The sequence below is a fragment of the Castor canadensis genome, chromosome 2, assembly GCF_047511655.1.
Source record: "Castor canadensis chromosome 2, mCasCan1.hap1v2, whole genome shotgun sequence".
NCBI lineage: Eukaryota > Metazoa > Chordata > Mammalia > Rodentia > Castoridae > Castor > Castor canadensis.
This window is the reverse complement of record NC_133387.1, coordinates 17,190,455-17,210,106: the sequence shown is the minus strand read 5'-3', so window position 1 is coordinate 17,210,106 and position 19,652 is coordinate 17,190,455. Positions and strand designations below refer to the sequence as shown.

Below are 19,652 nucleotides of genomic sequence, written 5' to 3'. Positions count from 1 at the left end.
ACAGACTGTAGCTATCATAAGTCTTACCACTTTCCCAATTTACAATCTGCCCCTACCCCCAGGTTCTCCTTTCCAATACTCAACTTGGAAAGTTTTACTGGGATGTTCCAAAAACAGACAGACACTGGTGTACTGGAAATAACCCATATTTACAAGGGAAATGACTCAACAAAACAGGGGAACCAAAAGAAGTTGTTACCTACCCACCATAGGCTCATATCAGTGTGTTCCCACCTTCCAGCCTTTGCCCTGGCTTTTAATCCTGCTGAGCTAACACTCAGCTCCTTCAAATCTGTTCGGAAGGCTGGCTCTGAAAGTCGGTTCATCTATCCTGAATTCTCTGTCCCCATTACTCTGTTCTACTTTACTTTCTTCCATAGCACTTACAGTGTATAACATATTATTTTGCTTATTTTTCTATTACATGTATCATTTATTGTTTATTTTTCCCTACTCATACACGTACACAACACAGGCACACAAACAAACACACACACACACACACACACACACACAGGAATGTAAGCTTCTCTAGGTCAGGAATTTCTGTTTGCTTTTGTTGACTGATCATCCCATGTGCTTAGAATAGTGTTTGGTACATGAAAGATAGTCTGTATTGATTGAAAGAAAATTATCTTTCAGTAAGTACATAATGGAATCAAGCCACTGTCTTTCCACATGGCGATTCAGTTGGAAGTCGGGCTAGTCTACATCATGGGCAAATGGTAATAACAACCAACTCTGCACCTGAACACACCACAGAGTTTAAGAAACAGATGGGAAAGTTATCTATTTTCAGATCTCTACCAAACTCCCCTTAAGTCAAAGGAATATCATCCAATTAATGATCTGGGCTACTAAGCCCAATGCTTCTTTCAACCCTAATTCATATATACACAATTTACTGCAATGATTTGCAACAATGATGGGAAGAATTTTATGAGTGAGCAGTTCAGAAGTGAGACACTTGTCCAGTGTCTCATAATAGTCATTTTAAAAAGAAAAAAAAAAAGATTTGAAGAAAAATAATTCCATATTACTGCTTTACCACAATGACACAGAAAACCAGAGCTGTTGATATCAAAAAGAATGCAAAGTCTCTATCTCTGAAACTGTGCGTACAGATGTTAGTTTGAGGTAGTCCAAGCTCTTTTGTCCTGGAGTTAAAGCCAGTAAGGGGTGCATCCCAAACTCCAGCCTGTGAGTCACAATGTAAGCCACAGGGTCTGGGAATAGCAATGTGGGTGCTGTAATTCATCTCATCAGCTGAAAGACGGCCCCAAAACTATGGCATTGCAGCTGCTAAATGAGGTATTTTCACAGTAAAAGAACCGTATGTTGAAGAACAAAAGAGAAGAGCTGCCCTCCACACACGGTTAAGACATAACTCTAGTCGGTAAAAACATCTGGAGGACGCAATAATCAGAAGATATTTGTGAGCCAATGTGCTCCAGGTTCTTTCCAGAGGACAGGAAGCACATCTGGACACTCCATCCAAATGCAGCCCACATGGTCTCCTTGGGGCAGACTCAGTGAGCAAAGCTCAGACAATCACACTGAACATCTGGCTTTTGCCCCAGCATGAACTGTCACTCCCTCTCAGCCCTGCACACAGTATTTTTTAAAAAAAACAAACACAAAAAACTCTTCCCAGCCACTACAAATGCTTTAGTGGGAATCAGCCAGGAGGCCCCATTCCTTTTCCCAAAATAAAGTCAGCCCACAGCAAAGGCCAAAGAGGTGGAGCCTGCAGGCCATTTTGCAAAAGTTTCAAATATCCTGGTACTGACCCCATTAAAAGAACCAACCGTGAAGGGAAAACAGCCAGGCCTCCCCCTTTCTTCTCTCTCTTTCTCTCTCTGAGATCTGAAACAACATTAGTGCTGGCTATCAGAGACAAAATTTCCTTTCACAGATTTAATATCAATAAAGTTGAAAGTGAGAACTTTAAAAGAAGTTCTGTGATACGCTCTGTGACACGCTCTGTGACAGCTGAATCTCCAAGGAGGTCTCTGGGCACAGCCGAATAAGGAGCTGGCGAGCTGTCTCACCTTCCCACAAGGTCTGTCTGAAATGTGCAGCTGCCTCGGATTTTCCACTTTCCCGGCGTTTCCTCTGAAGAGGGAGGAAGCAGACTTCTTGGCTGGCCAGTTTACGAAGCCAAATAAGGGGGCCTTCCTCCTAACGTGGAGGAGGTTTTCAACATACCCAGGCAGAGGCGTACCGCTTAAAATACAAATAAGAAAGTGAAGGGAGAGAGGGAGAAGGAGGATATGAAACAGATGGAAAGAAAATGCTACTTTAGCTTGTCCAGTTTAGAAAGCAAAAACTCTTCCCACAAAAATCCAGAGCAACCTAGGTGAAGGCACCATTTCCAAAGCGCATCCCCTTCTCCCACTCTCCAGTCCCGTTAGCAGACAGGAAGCGGTACTGCAGCCGGGAGAAGGCTGCCCGGAGAACAGTGTGACTACCTAAGGGCAGACGAAGTGTCACTTCCCCAAGAAAGCCTGAAAGCGCCGCGGCCCCCCGCACCGCGACCTCTTGCCTGTGGCCATGCCCTGGCCGGGTCCCCAGTCTCCAGCTGTTCCGATGACCACACCTCCCCTTGAAAAGCCACCCTGCCCCGCCGGCGCCTCACCGTATGGTACATGAGGGCCTCGGTGTCCCCGGGCTCTGACAGCTCGCTCAGCTTGCGGTCCCACTGCAGGACGCTCTGCTCCCCGCTCTCCAGCACCTCCATGGCGGTGCGAGCCGCGCAGGGCCGAGGATGCCGAGCGCAGGAGGGGGCCGCGGGCCACCCGGGTGGCGAGACGCCGCTCTCCGCGTGTGCGTGCGCGTGCGCGCGCGTGCGCGTGTAGCTTGCTTCTGCACTTGGGCAGGACGACGTTCGCTCCCCTGCCTGAGCGACAACCGCCAAGGGCTCGCGTCCCGGGTCCTCCGAGATCTGAGAATCTCCGGGGGACACAAGGCGTGCGGGGCTCGGTCCGAAGGCTGCAGGGGTTAAAGCGAAGTGTGCATCCAAAATGAAGGCACGAAATCAGCTCACATCCCAAGAAAATCCCTTCGCAATAAGTCTCCGCTTCCCACTACGGCTCCAGACACAAACTTTGAGACTCGCCAGGGCTCTTCAGCTCTTCTCCAGGACCCAGCTGCGACCCCACCTCTCTGACAGGCATTGACCAATCGGATACCCCCTTCGCCCTCAAGAACCAATCATAAGTCTTATACTCCGCCCTGCCCCGCCTACAAAAGCAGAGCCGGGGGAAGTCTCCGCCCAAACTTCGGAATGTGGGCTGGAAGCGTCTTTGACGTCATCTGGGAACTCCTCCTGCCTCAGAGCGGCCAGCTGCCGGCCGTCAGCTACAGCGGACCAATAGAGTGCTTGGGTATGGAAGTGATGGACGGGAACATAGACCAATAATCTAGAGGAATCTGGAAATGATAGCCAATCAAATAGGGACAAGAATACATTTTATAAACGAGGGAGGGCGAGCGTAGTCCATTCCCGGAGAATTCACTTGAACTAGCGCCCAGAGAAAGGCAGAGAGAAGTTCTGTGCCGCACAGTTTGCTAAGAGAAACGGGGCAGGCTTCAGTGCCGACCAAAGTATTTTCAAGTAGCTTATTCATTCGAGTATCTCGGGATTTTTAAAAATGAATTATTTGTATACACAAGTATAAATACTCCCCTTGCACAATTCTTTACATTTTCCACCCATTTTCTGTTTATAATTGTTCTTGGTAGGTTATAATGAACTTCATTTAATTCTGTTTTTTCTTTCATTTACTGAACAGACATTACTGATAAAAGCCAATGACTTACTTTTCCAGGGCTTGGGGTAGTGAGCTGAAGTTTTTCAAGTCACAGAACTTTAATCCCAGTGGAGGAGTCAGGCGATAAACAGATAAAATAAATGGTTATTTTGGAACGAGTTAGTTGCGATAGAAAAACAAATGCATGATAAGAGGATGAGACGGATCGATGCTATTCCCAGTGTTGGTCGGGGAAGTTCTTTCTGCGTAACTGCCATTTGAGCACCATGAGGGTGAAATGAGATTTAGAGAGGAGCTGGTGTTTCAGTGATTGGCTGGAAGATGGCTGGTCCTGGAAAGAGGACTGAGAGATGGAGGGGAGGGTTAGGGGAGGGGACAGATCACCTGGCCTACTTAGATCAGAACTGGCCTACTCTGAGGACAATTTCCCCCAACGTTGTGATTTTTCTTCCTTTTTTGATTCTTTCTTGAAAATATAGTTTGCCCATCTTAAATACAAAGGAGACTTTGCCAGTTGGCTCTAGATAGTTCTCTAAATGGCACATTCTAGTATTAGGTACTACTTTGTCCCTATGAAAAGTATTTTTTGATGGGTGAAGACAATCCAATATCTAAGGACTTTATGTTGTCTTTAAGCACAGATTATTATGTTAACTACTCTATTTGTCTGGCCCAGGATCTTTTGAGATCATTTTAATGCTTAAATAGATATTCTGGTTTATGAGCACATACCTTCCTTATATAATAGTGTTTGGTTTTTGTTTTTTCATTTTTCTCTTAAGTCCTCTTTGATTTTTCTTTTTCAAACTGCTAACTTTCTTCACCATATCCTTTTCATAGATAACCCTACCAAATTTTAAAGACCTATTTTTTTTTTTAACATAGCATTCAGCACAAGCAAGTGAGGTCAGAACCATGTACATTCTCCCTAGTAGAGAAGCAAAAGCATTTCTGCTTTTGACAAAGTATGATCTTGGTAATGCTCCATGTAGTAGGCTCTGAAATGGCCTCCGATGACCTCGTCTCCTGGTGTCAGCACCCTTGGGTACATCCCTCCTCATGAGGATGGGCAAAAGGGACGGAACATCAAAAAGATTTTGACTTCTGTAGTCCTTGTTCGCTCTTCCTCACTTGCTTGCTCTGAGCAAGCATGTGGTAAGCTGCCCTATGGAGAGGCCAAACTAGCAAGAAATTGAGGAAGGTGTTCACCCACCAGCCAGCAAGGAACTGAGGTCCTTAGTCCAACAACCCCTGCACAACTGAATTATGCTAATAATCATGGAAGTGAACTTTAACAAGACTACAGCCCTAGTCAACACCTTGTGAGAGACCCTAAGCCAGAGGACTCAGCTAAGCCATGCTCAAATTCCAGTCCCACAGGCATTGGGAGATAAGAAACATGGTTTTTTAAGCCACTAAATCTTTTCTTTGCAAAATAGGTAATATGATCATTGGCACCCTAACTGTTTGGTTAAATTTATCTTATACTCTAATAATAACATCACAATCCTTCAGGGGGTGAATTTCTTCAGCCTCCTTTGTTTCATGTGTCTTCTGTTAAATTTGTAGGAGACCTCTCGCCAGCCCATCTTCCTGTTTTGCATCTTGAATACTAAAGCCTTTCCCTTCCCCCTCCACCTCATTCTTGGACATAACAATACAGTTGACTCTTTTTCCAGCTTCTCTGCTCTCCTTCAAGAAGTAGCAGTGTTTGTTTTCCTCTCTGTTATTAATAGATAAATGGAATCTGTGTGATTGGAAGTCATACTTTTCCAAAACCAAGGTCAGATGTATGAGCTAACAAGGTAGTTTTCTGATACTTTTTCCCTGATAATATTTACTATCTTTCCAATTCCTATTTACAATTTTGCTCTACATGCTCTCTATACCTTCATTTTAATTATTACAATGAATTGTATCCAGAATTGGGCACTTAACAGATCCCATATCATGAAAATAGAATCTACCTTCCAAGTTGACCTACCCCATTCATTGGACAGTTTTGTATTTGGCTAATCAGCAAATATTAGCCTATTGAATATTTCCTTTTTCATATCTTATGTTTTCAGTTTACCCCAGGGATTCATTAAGTACCTGGGAAATTCTGGACAACATTTTATGAGGTCTAGATTTTTCTAGATATAAAACTCTCTCAAAGAAAGAAATGAGATACTGTGATTTGCCTTTTTCTAAACTGATGATTGGGGGAGGAAAAAGACCATGTTCAACTCAAGTATGGAAATGTGGAACACAATGGCAGGAAGACTGATGCATTCTAATTTGGCATTTCACAGGCATTCCTGGTCAAGACTTGGACAAATGAGCATCACAGCAGCCAAGAAAACTGAAGTTGGTGAAGGTCATGTTGAGTCTTCTTCCTCTACTGAAAATTTTTCAGGAAATTCAATCCAGGTAGCCCATGAATTGGAGAGTTCAGTAGCAAGCCTGATGCTCAAAGGAAATGTCAGCCTAAGCCAATGTGAAAAAGTTATACAAAATAATAAGCAGATGTATCCCTGGTGCCATAGCCTGACACTGACACATGACATAAGCCTTGAAGTCTTGGTCTACCCAAGTGCAATTGTGGAGAACCTGTGTGAGACTGATAAAGTTCTCTCTTATGAATGGCTGTGTGGATGGGTGGGCAAGACAGGGTGCCAACAAATTAACAGGAGCCTGTCTATAGGCTCTTAGCAAGTGGTTTAAAACTACAGAAATGTATCATCTCAGAGTTCTGAAAGACAGAGAGGCTCAAAGGTGGTGCGGGGCCATGCTGCTTTTGAGAGTCTGGGCAGAAGCCTTCCTTGTTAATTCCTAGCATTTGGTTGTAAGTGTCAATCCCCAGCATTCCTTGTCTCCCAGCTGCATCCCTCTAATCTCTGCCTCCATCGTCATATGCCTCCTCCTCTGGTGTGTCTGTGTCTCCATGTGGCATTCTCTTTTCTATGTCTTTCTTTCCTTGGCAGTATTGTTACCAGAATCAGTGAGGCTCCACAGCGAGGTTCCAAGGAGAAGGTCTCCTAAAGAGGCAAGGCCTCCACCTACCCCTTGGACTCCTACTTTGTGATGTTATCACAAAAAAGAATTTTAGGACACATTGAGGTAGAGACCAAGGAAGTTTATAGGTAAAGCAAAACAAAGAAAAGATAGAAAGATAGTACACAATCCAGACATGGGTGTGGGCCCATTTGATAACAGGTGCAATGAGTGATCTAACATCAGTGGTATTTATGGGAAAAAATAGGTTAGGGGTTTGGCTTGAATTACCTTAGAAAAAGTGCTTCCCTTTGTTCTGACACGTGGTATATTTAACCATTTTTGACATTACACTGCTTTTTAGCAATTGGACCCAAAGATTTCAGGGTTGGCCTACTTATTAAATTTGGGTCATTATGACATAGATGTTTGAGCATCCCTTTAAACAAAGGACAGGTCCTACCAGATGCTCCCCTCAAGACAGGTGTCCATCTTTGTGATAAGTATTTTCCTTTGTAAACACTTTTGGTGCCCAGAGTACACAGTGGTTTTTCACAGGGTAAATGCCTTTCTGTAAGACATCCTTGTTTATACCCAGAGCACACTAATTATTTAGGCAAGCAAGCAAGGTCAGAGGGAGATAACTTCTCTTTTTTCCCTTTTTTAAAAACTACATGTTGCAACTTATTGAGGGGATGTAAGGCTTCAGGCAAAGAAAAGAGTGCCTATGTGCTTTTAACCAAGCCATTCATTAATATAGCATTTATGTCTGAATTCCTGGTTGCTGTTTCCCATGCCTTATTTTCCCTGATCAGTATAATCCTATCTTAACTAATTTTGGATGCAATGACTCTTTTCCAAATAAAGTCCAAGCTGAGCAACTGGGCCTTAGAACTTTAACCTATCTTTTTTGGTGCACATAATTCAACCAAATCACCATCAACATTATCACATGAATCCCTATTACAAACATATCTCTTTCTTTCTTTCTATATTTATTTATTTATTTCTTCATATGTGCATACATTGTTTTGGGCCATTTCTCCCTCCCTTTCTTGATCATTTTACTCCCCCAAATATATTTCTTTGATAAGACCATCATAGCCAAAAGAAATAGCACAGGCTTCATTATACTTAGGATTTAAGCATCCCTGCCATTATTCTTCAAGGCAAATGACACCCTCCTCTGCTTCCCTTCCTCTTCTCTCTTTCCTTTGTTTACAGCCCATCTCAACACTTCCCCTTCAAACACTGAAGTCTCCAAGGAAGCCCCACTTGTGATTTGTGATGATCAGATTTGCATTTTTGAGAACTTCACATTCCTCTTGAGTGCTTTCTTCCTTTTAGTGTAATAAGCCATGGAGTCCTGACCCATCTCATCTCTGAACATGGTTTTAATGAATTCTGAAGATGTTATCTATTTTTGATAATGAGGATTCTGAACACTGGAATAGAGTCAAAATGAGCCTTGTTTTAAGGATATGATGGTTTTATCAGAAAACCAAAGAAGTATGTTTGGAGGCAGTAAAGTGATCAAAAGAAGAAATGTGTATAGCCAGGAATTCAGATGGTGATGTTGATGACCTCTTGGTTGGTATTATGGGTTGAAAACAAAAACAAAAACATATGTTGAAGTCCAGTTCCTGATAAGTGGATAAGGAGAGCTACTGCCAACCTCTGAATGGTGCTCAAAGAGTTGGAAAGGCCTGGAAGGCACAGGTTTCTTGGCTTCAATGAATATTACTTGTTGGTAGATAATAATCCTCGGGGAGCCACTCTGCCTGAAACCCAGGAAACATGTCTGTCTCTCAATTTCTGAGTACAGGGAGTTGGAAGCCTAGAGAGCAGGGTACACCTGAAAATCTCTTTTAAAAGTGAGGAAGAAGGATATCTTTGCATCTTGGCAGGTTCAGGGATGGCAAAGATCTCCAGGACAGCAGAGAGAGCTACAGGTAGGAGCAGAAGCAGGGCACTTCATTGGCCTTTCTCCATCTGTGCTGTCTGTCATCAGGAGACTGTGAACACTACCCCCTGGTGTCACTGCCAGCCTCCAAGTTACATTCTAAAGTTCCACTCACACTAACTTGCCCCTGAGAGAGAGTCAGGTCATGCACTGTCTCTTCTGTAAGATCTTAGTAAACTAATGAAAATAAATTTTATTACATTAAACTCCTACCTTACAACTTATATAGAAAATAGCTTCAGATAGATTAAGAATATAAATGTAAAATATAGCAAAACCATATGGGAACACCATTATAATTTTGATGTGACCAAGGTCTAGACATAATATAAAATGCAAAAACCATGGGTTTCAGGGAGAGGGAGCTAAGATGGTCTGTAGGGCCTGGGAAAGGGTAAGCAAGCCTCAAGGATATACTTTGCTGTGCCACAGTTTTGCCTCAGAACAGTGTAAGTTCTCACCTTAGGATATTGTTTGCACTGTGTCACAAGAAAAGTTGGTGGAAAACATTCCTTAACAAGGAGGGAGAACACAACCAGAAACCCAGCACAGGAACTCAAATTTCAGCCAGAATTTTGGTCATCTCTGCAACACTGCCACCCTCTGGCTATAGTAGAACAATGCAGCTAGCAAAACCCGTGTAAACTGAAAGCTGGGCAGTCATTAAATGAAACCAATTCTCCCATTCCGTGTTAATTTTCAAGCCTAGGTGAAGACACAGAACATTTCCATCAACCCAAATGGTACCCTCATGCTGCTTTCCAATCAGTACCCAACAGAGGCCATTGCTGTTCTGACTTCCAGAGATTAGACTGCTTTGTTCTTGAAAGTGACGTAAGTGGAATCCTCTGGGACCTAATCTTGTGTGGCTCACAGCATTAGTGACATGCATCCATGGTGCGTGTACAGTCATGTCTCATTTTTCACAGTAGCTGTGTTTTAGAAAGTCACCACAAACACTAAGCTAGCCAACTGAACCACTGATCCTGGGATGGGAAAAATAGAAGGTAGGTTCCTATGAGCCTCAGGTGACCACAATTTCATCAACCAATCAATGCATACAAACAGACCAACCTATCCGTTTCTTTAAGTTTAATTCATCAATTATTCATTTAGTGTCAGTGCTTTTTGTATCCTGTCCAGGAAATCTTTGCTTACCAATAGGTAAGCAACCAGAGGTATTGGAACCATTCTTTTATTTCTTCTAGCAGCTTTACTATTTCACCTATCATGTTTAGGTCTGTGACTCTTCTCAAATTAAATTTTCTGCATAATGTGAAGTAGAAATTAAGGTTGAGTTCTTTAGCACAGCCCATTGCACTTGTACAAAAAAACCTTCTCTCCCTATTAACTGGCACTGATGTTGTGATTTTTTTTTTCCAGTACTGGAGTTTGAACTCAGGGCTTACACTTCTGAGGCAGGTACTCTACCACTTGAGCCACAGCTCCAGATCTTTTTGCCCTGGTTATTTTGGAAATAAGGTTTCATTTTTGCCCAGGTCAGTCTGGACTCCGATCCTCCCATTTTACACATCTCACCAGTCGTTGAGATGACAACATGTACCACCATTCCCCACTTCTTTTTTTTTTTTCCTGTTTACGATGGGGATTCCCAAACTTTTTTGAGGCTGTCCTGAACCTTGATCCTCCCTATCTCAGCCTCTCAAGTAGCTAGCATTACAGGTGTAAGCCATGGTGCCTGGTAGAGAGTTAATTTTATGTGTCAGCTTGACTAGGCTATGGTATACTGATTGGTCAAATATGTCTGGATGTTTCTGTGGAAGTTTTTTTTTATGAAGAAATTAACATTTAAATCAATAGACTCTGAGAAGAACAGCATGTGTGTGGACCTCATCCAATCAATTGAAGCCTCTAAGAAAAGAAGACATTCCTCAAGAAAAGGGGTAATCAATGGGCACTGGTGGCTCAAGCCTACAATTCTAGCTGCTTGGGAGGCTGAGACCGGGAGGGTCATGATTTGAGGCCAGCCAGGCAAATAGTTCATGAGACCCCCCCCACCTCCAAAATAACAAGAACAAAATAGACTGGAGGTGTGACTCAAGCAGTAGAGCACCTGTTTTGCAAGTGTGAAGACTTGAGTTCAAATCCTAGTCCCACTGCCCCCCCCAGAAAAAAAGAAAAGAAAGGGGGAGTTCTGTTAAGCAGCCTGCCATCTGACTCCAGCTGCAACATCAATTCTTTCTGGGTCTCCATCCTGCCAACTCTGGACTTGCCAGAGCATTTTTCAACTCTATTCTGTTCTGTTGATTTATTTATCTAATCTCATGCATGATGTCTTAATTATTGTAGGACCACAGTTGTCCTTAAAATACGGCAATGTAGGACCATGCACTGTAGCTTGCGTCTGTAATCCAAGTTCTTTAAGCCCACCCTGGGCAAAACTTGAGACCCTTCCTGAAAAATAATTAAGGCAAAAAAGGGCTGTAGGCATGGATCAAGTGGTAGAGCACCTGCCTAGCAAGAAGGAAGCCATGAATTCAAACCCTGGTACTGTCAAAAATAAAAAAAATAAGGCAACATAAGCCTAACTTTATTCTTTTTTCCAAGGTGGTCTAGGTTATTCTAGTCTTGTAAATTTCTACATAAATTGTAGAAACATCCACATTTAAAAAATTCTGCTGGGATTTTCATTAAATCTACTAGTCAATTTGGGGGGAACTGTCTTCTTGAAGATAGCAAATCTTCTGAAATATCTCTATAGTTACTAGATCTGCTTTAATTTCTCTCAATAACATTTTTTTAGTTCTCAGAATAGAGGCCTTATATATCTTTACTTACATTTAAAATTGATCCCTGTAACATTAGATCAAGGGCAAACACAACAAGGGGATTGGACTTTGAGCACATGATAAAAGCGAGAGCACACAAGGGAGGGGTGAGGATAGGTAAGACACCTAAAAAATTAGCTAGCATTTGTTGCCCTTAACGCAGAGAAACTAAAGCAGATACCTTAAAAGCAACTGAGGCCAATAGGAAAAGGGGACCAGGAACTAGAGAAAAGATTAGATCAAAAAGAATTAACCTAGAAGGTAACACACATGCACAGGAAATCAATGTGAGTCAACTCCCTGTATAGCTATCCTTATCTCAACTAGCAAAACCCCTTGGTCCTTCCTATTATTGCTTATACTCTCTCTACAACAAAATTAGAGATAAGGGCAAAATAGTTTCTGCCGGGTATTGAGGGGGTGGGGGGAGAGGGAGGGGGTGGAGTGGGTGGTAAGGGAGGGGGTGGGGGCAGGGGGGAGAAATGAACCAAGCCTTGTATGCACGTATGACTAATAAAACAATAAAAAAAATTGATCCCTGTATATTTAATTTGTAATGTTATTATAACTGGTATCTTTCTTAACTTCTCCTTCTGATTACTTGTTGGAATTAATAGAAATACAGCTAGTTTTTGCATCCTTGTTAAATTCTTGTCAGTTTCCATTATTCCTTTATACTTTCTATGTACACAGTCATACGCATGGGAACATGACTGTTCTGCTTCTTCCTTTCAAACATTTTTATTTTGGCTATGTACTGAATGTTTGTATCCCATCAAAAGTCATGTGTTGAAACCCTAAATCCAATGTGATGGTATTTGAAGATGAGGCCTTTGAGAGGTAATTAGGTCATGGGAATAGAGTCCTAATGATAGAAGTAGTACCCAAATAAGAAGAAGAAAGAGAGAGCTTGCTTCTTCTCTCTCTCCCCCTTACCGTGTAAGGATGCAAGAAGATAGCTATCCTCAAACCAAGAAAAGGACCCTTCCCAAACACAAGTTCTGGTGGCACAAGATCTTGGACTTACCAGCCTCTGGAACCACGAGAAATAAATGTTAGTTGTTTAAGCCTCCTAGCCTATAGTATCATGTTATAATTTTTTTCTTACCTTTTTGCATTGACATGTGCCTCTAAAACAATATTGAACCAAACTGGCAAGAATAAGCAGTCTGTCTCTTGTTTCCAATCTTAGGTGAAAAGTGCTCAATATTTTATTCCTGAGAACATTAAGTATATGTTTTATTTATATATATTGCAGGTGAGGAGGTTTATTTCTGTAGTTGATGTCATCATGTATCTCCAATTCCCCCTCCCAGGACCCCTCATACTCAACAGAAATGCTGATTTCCACAGCTGTGAGAAGACTTGGCAGCTAACAGCTCTCTGCTGAGTCCTCCAGGACTTGATTTCAACCAAATAGTCACTTTACACACCTTTGCTTATGGGGCAACCTGCATCCAAAGAATGAAGAGTTTAGAGACCCAGCTTTCTTGCTGCAATTTGGGGCACATATGGACAGTCAGCTCCAGAATTCCCCACAAATTCAACAGAGGTCTTCCTAGAGACTGCATAGCAGATCCATTTTTCCCTCTGTCTGATCCTTCCATTTCATGCCTCTACAAGAGTCATTCTTGCAAGCCTTTTCATATAAACTTTCTCTGCCTCTGTGATAATTGGTACAGAAAATGGCAGAAGAAAGCAAATAATATAATGGGATTTTGGAACTGGGTCACCTGGGATAGTATTCCAATGGAAAGGAGTTCCTCTATATCTGCAGGTTTCACATTTGCAGATTCAACCAACCAAGGATCAAAAATACTCAAAAAAATTGCATTTGTATTGGACATATGCAGAATTTTCTCTTGTGATTATTCCCTAAACAAAACACAGTAACTATTTGTATCTTATTTACATCACAATAGGTATTCTATATAACCTAAAGACAAATAATACAGGAGAATCACATAGGTCATATGCAAACACCATACCATTTTATAGGAAGAGCTGGAGCATCTGCGGATTTTGATGTCCTCGGGGAGATCTTCGCACTGTTACTTTGGTAAGAACATTACACTTAAGTCTGCTTCCTGGGAAGCTGACCTACTGAGATAGCTATTCTTAGTTTGTTGAGAATGTTTTTTGTGAGCAGATGGTTAATTTGATCAAGTGCTTTTTCTATAACCATTAAGATAATACATTTATCTTATTGATTTTTTTATTCTCTTTTTTTTATTCATGTGTACATACAATGTTTGGATCATTTCTCCCCACTTCCCCCTGCCCCCTCCCTTAACCACCCCACCCCGTCCCTGTCCCCCTCTACCCCCTCGCTTCTAGGCAGAAATTATTTTGCCCTTATTTCTAATTTTGTTGAAGAGAGAGTATAAGGAATAATAGGAAGGACCAAGGGTTTTTGCTAGTTGAGATAAGTATAGCTATACAGGGAGTTGACTCGCATTGCTTTCTTGTACATGTGTGTTACCTTCTAAATTAATTCTTCTCAAACTAACCTTTTCTCTAGTTCCTGGTCCCCTTCTCCTATTGACCTCTGTCGCTTTAAGGTGTCTGCATTAGTATCTCTGTATTGAGGGCAACAAATGCTATCTAGTTTTTTAGGTGTCTTACCTATCCTCACCCCTCCCTTGTGTGCTCTCGCTTTTATCATGTGATCATAGTCCAATCCCCTTGTTGTGTTTGCCCTTGATCTAATGTCTGCATATGAGGGAGAACATACGATTTTTGGTCTTTTGGGCCAGGCTAACCTCACTCAGAATAATGTTCTCCAGTTCCATCCATGAAGAATGATATGATAACATTTCATTCTTCTTCATGGCTGCATAAAATTCCATTGTGTATAGATACCACATTTTTTTGATCCATTCGTCAGTGGTGGGGCATCTTGGCTGTTTCCATAACTTGGCTATTGTGAATAGTGCTGCAATAAACATGGGTGTGCAGGTGCCTCTGGAGTAACCTGAGTCACATTTATCTTATTGATTTTTTTTATTCTCTTAATGTGAGTTGCATAGATGGATTCTTTTTCCATTGCATTGTTTCTTATTCATTTCAGCTTTATTGAAGAAAAACTGAATTAAAATAAATTGAACATGTTTAAACTGTACAAATTAAGCAACTTTGATATGTGTTCATTTCTACAAACTATCACAAAATCAATGCAGCAAACATTTCTATAACCCTTCAAAGAACCTCGCTCCTGGTGTAATCCATTCTTCTTTCCATCTCCATCCCTAGGTAACTGCTGATATGCTTTCTTTCCATGTCAATTAGCTTTTACTTTCAAGAACTGGATAAAGATGAAGTTAGACAGTATACATATGTATTTATAAATGGAATTATACAGTTTATGTGTACATATGCATAATTTTAGAATTTTTGCCTGGCTTCTTGCACTCAGCATAAGGATTTTGAAACTCCTGCATATCACTGCTCATATAAATACTTCATTCATTTTATTGATGGAGCATAGCTCATTACATGGACTTACCACAATCCGTTTATCCTTTCATTTCTAAATTGACAGTTGGGTTGGTTTTGGTTGGGGTTATAACAAATAAAATTAGTATGAATATTTATGTAGATATCTTTGTATGGACATATTTTCATCTCTCATGACTGAAGTAAAAAGGTAAGGTTATGTGATAGGTGTAGGTTTAACTTTTTATGAAGCTCCAAAACGGTTTCCAAAGAGATGGTACAATTTCCCACTGGTAGCTTTCTGTCTGTGCCCACAGTTCACGTGGCCAGCCTTCCTGACTTTAACCACTCTACACTTGAACTTTTATAGCATTGGAGATTTTGTTTTCATTTCCCTACTTATTAATGATAGTCACCATCTTTCCCTGTGTTTACTGGACATTTGTATATCCTTTTGTACAGAGTCTGTTCAGATATTTTGTCATCATATGATTGAATTGTAGCAAATATTTCTAAATTATGAATAAATGTTATTTGCCTGACATTTGGATTATGGATACTTTCTCCAAGTCTGTGTACTATCTTTTAGGTTTTTTTTCATTTCTTTTTTTGAGACAGGGTCTTGCTATGGAGCCTATGCTGGCCTCAAGCTCACAGCCTCCTCAGTGCTGTGATTATAAGTATACACTACTATGTCTGACCTGCCTTTTAATTTTTCTTAATGGTGTCTTTCAAAAGGCTAGACTAAAATTTTCCTGAAGTAAACTTTACACATTTTTCTTTTGTTTCTTATTTTTTATGTTCTAAGGACCCATTGCCTAACCAAAGTTTCAATGTTTTATTCTGAAAGTTAAATTTAAGTTTAGGTTTTACAAGTATGCCTATGACTCAAGTCAAGTCAAATTTTGTGGATGGTGAGACATAAAGACCAATGTTTTTTATCTATATGGACATGCAGTTGATCCAGCACCATTAGTTGAAACCACTTTCCCTTTCTTATGAATGCTGAGTAGCTTTGTCAAACAATCCATATTATATCTGAATTGATTTCAGGGTGTTCTACTTTTCCATTGATGTCTAGGTTTTTAACAAGCCAAGAAGACTTGATGACCTGAGCTTTATAGTCAATCTTGGAATAGATGGCGTAAACCCTATCGTTTATTCTTCTTCTGATACTGTTTTTTTCTAGGTCCTTGCATTCCTATATAAGTTTTAGAATCAGCTTGTCAATTTCTGTAAAAAATGTCTAGTGGGGATTAGATTCCAATTGTATTGAATCTATAAACCAATCAGAGGGAAATTGCCTTCTGAAATTGAAAAAATGTTGAGTTTCCAATCCATGAACATATTTCTCTCCATTTTTAGATCTTCAATGTCTCACAGCAATGTTGTGTACTTTTCAGTGTAATAATTTTTTATTAGAATTATTCCCGTATTTTTTTTTGTTTTGGAGTGCTATCCTAAGTAGAATTATCTTGTAACCTTCCCAAATTTACAGATTAATTTAATTATTTTGTAACTTCCTAGGGTTTTCTGTGAAAACAATTCATATTATTTATAAATAGGGACAGCTTAATTATTCTTTTTCATTGGTATGCCTTTTTTTATTGGCCTTATTACATTAGCCAGAGCCTCCAATACAGTGTTAATAGAAGTAATGAAACAGGGCATTCTTATCTTGTTCCCAGTATCAAAGGAAAGGAATTCAGTTTTTAACCAGTAAGTCTGGTGTTGCTTTAAGTTCCTCATGGGTGCTCTTTGTCTGTTTGAGGAAGTTCCTTATATTCCTAGTTTGCAGAGCACTTTTACAGCAAATGAATACTGAATTCTATAAAGTGCTTGTCTTGTATCTATTGAAGTGATTATCTAGCCTTTCTACCCCATTCTGTTAATATGGTGAATTACATGAACTAATTTTTTCAAGTGTTAAAGGGATTTTTGCATTCTGGGATAAACTCTATGAGGTTGAATTTGATTTTCTAACATTTTGTTATACACTGTTGCATCTACATTATAAATGTTTCTGGTTTGTAAAAAAAATTTTGGTAATATCTTGGTCAAGTATTGATAAGGATATTCTGGACTCATAAAATCACTTGAACAGTTATCCCTTCTCTATTTTCTGGAAATGTTCTTGTAAGATAATCTTGAATGGTAGATTCCACCAGTGAAACCATCTGTTTAGGGATTTGCTTACTGAGAAGTTTTATAATAGAGCTTATTGAAATGTATTTTCTGTACCTCGTGGAGCATATTTATTATGGATGCTTCGGGCTTCTATTTCACAATTCAACAGAATCATCTCACAGTTAACATCCATTGGTCATCATTCCTTTAGGATGTGATCACTGGTTACCAATACAATGTGACTTAAACACAGAACATTTTTTTTCACAATTCTGGAGACTGGGGAGTTCAAGATCAAGGACAGCTGATTCATTTCCCAGTGCCAACTCTTCCTGGCTTGTAGATGACCACCTACCTTTCTTTAGTATATGCATGGGGTGGGAAGGAAGAGAGATGGGGAGGGAAAGAGGAAGACGGAAGGGGGAAGAGAGAAGGGGAGAGAGGAGGAAGAAGAGAGACAGACAGAGAGAAAGAGAGGAGTCCTCTTTTACTCTTTGTAAAGTCACCAATTCCATCATGAGGGGACCTCATCTAACCCCCATCTAAATACTATCACATTAGGTGTTAAAGTTTCAACATATGAATTTTGGAGGGATACAAACATTCATTTCATAGCAAACTCATTTACCTGCTTTGGGTTGTAGTTTTTTGTTTTGGCGGGTTTTGGTGATACTGGGGTTTGAACTCAGGGCTTCATGCTTCCAAAGCAAGCATTCTACCACTTGAACCAAGCCTCCAGTTCATTTTTCTATGGTTATTTTGGAGATAGGGGTCTCACGAACTATTTGCCCAGGCTAAACTCAAACTGTGATTCTCCCAATCTTAGCCTCCCAAGTAGCGAGGATTACAGTGCATCTGCACTGAATGTATACAGACTTGTTTTTTCTCATGACTTCCTAAACAATATAGTATAACAACCTTTACATATCATTGCATTGTATTATAAGTAATCTAGAAATAACTTCAAGAATCTGAGAAGATATGTATAAGCTATATGCAAATACTACACCACTTTAGGTAAGGAACTTAAGCATCCAAGAATTCTGTGATGGGGTGTAGTCCTGGAACCAATTCCCCACAGATACCAATGGACAACAGTAAGTGCTTTTAAGTGAAGTTTATACTGACATATTCTACTCAAATTCAACATAGCATGGCATTATTTTGTATTTGTTGCTATTTGCCACTTGAAGTCTTGGTTCCTATTAACAATAAGATATGTACTTTTTACTTTGTCTTGCAATAAAGATAACATACAAGACTGGAGGCCTAGCAAGCACAAGGCCCTTATTTCAAACCTCAGTACTGCAAATAAATAAAATACTTTCAGAATTACAATACTAATATTATACTAAAAATAAAACTACTGAGTGGAGGTTCTGATTTATTTGTAGCTCTCTTGTTCATTCAATTTAAAAGGTTCAATCTGTATCTCACTAAAGATGTACAGAGTTCTATGTTCAAAGGTCACTTGGAAAATTCCTTTGCCTCTGAGGCTATGTTACTATAGATAGACAGACAGAAAGATAGATAGATATCTTCCCTCCCATCTCCCTAGTTCCTAACACAGAGTTCCTAAAACCCTTGTAAATAGCAGAGCTAAGAGAATCTTTTTTTTCTTCATTTTATTAGGATATATTCATTGTACATAGGGGATTCCTTGTGACAATTCTGAATTGGCCTACATTTTACATTGCCACCACCATCTCTTCCCCCTCAACCCCTCCACACCCCACTTAAAGCAATTGCAAGAGGTTTCATTGTTCTATTTAGTTTAGGTAAATGCAGTAGAACAATCTTTTGTTCTAGCATTTGTCTTTGACCTTGGTTCCTGACACAGAACTCCAGGAACCACTGTAATTTCCTCAGTTATAGGAGCTTCTGACACAGAGCTCCTAAGTCCTTTGGAGTTTGCTGTGGGATAGGAGTATCTTTTGTTCTAACGAGGTGATTTGGGGGTGGGGGGGCGAAAGGGGCTCCTGGGTGGGCACTGGTCACCAGAACACCAAGTTAGAAAGGTGAGAAATTTTGGCCTTACCCACTATTGTTCAGGAAAGGGAGAAGAGCTGAACACTCAGTGAATAAAGGGTCATGCCTCCATGATGGTACATCCCCACATGATGGTGCATCCCTGAAGAGCTTTAAAAATGGGGCTCAGAGAGCTTCCAATTGGTGAACACATCTGTGTGCTGTGAGGGTGGCACACCTCAACTTCACAGAGACAATGCCTTATGCACGGGATCATTCCAGACCTTACCTCTTTGTCATTATGGCCATTTGTGCCCTTTATCATATGCTTTTTAACAAACCAGGAGATGTAAGTATGTCCCTGAGTTCTGTGATCCATTCTAGGAAACATGAGAAACATTAGAGCATGGGAACCTTCAATTTGTCGCCACGCCAGAAAGAAGTTGTGTGCAACCTGAGGACTCACCACTTGTGATTGGTGTCTGAACTGGGGGCAGTCTTGTGTGGATAAGTCCTGAACTTGTGAGGCCAGTGCACAGTTCCATGTAGTATCAGAACTAAACAGAATTATAGGATATGTAATTGGTATTCCCAGAGAATTGGAGAGTTACTTGGTGACGG

The 19,652-nt window shown here is 40.5% G+C and overlaps 1 protein-coding gene across 1 annotated transcript in view; it reads right to left on the bottom strand.

Moving 5' to 3' along the window:
- Creb3l2 (cAMP responsive element binding protein 3 like 2) overlaps nucleotides 1-3,121 on the bottom strand; it is a 109,933-nt gene extending 106,812 nt beyond the window's left edge. The window contains exon 1 of the mRNA XM_020185860.2: nucleotides 2,639-3,121. Within this exon, the coding sequence (XP_020041449.1) occupies nucleotides 2,639-2,740 (102 nt within the window). The 5' untranslated portion in view covers nucleotides 2,741-3,121. The remainder of the gene's footprint in view (nucleotides 1-2,638) is intronic.
- Between the last annotated feature and the right edge of the window lie 16,531 nt (nucleotides 3,122-19,652).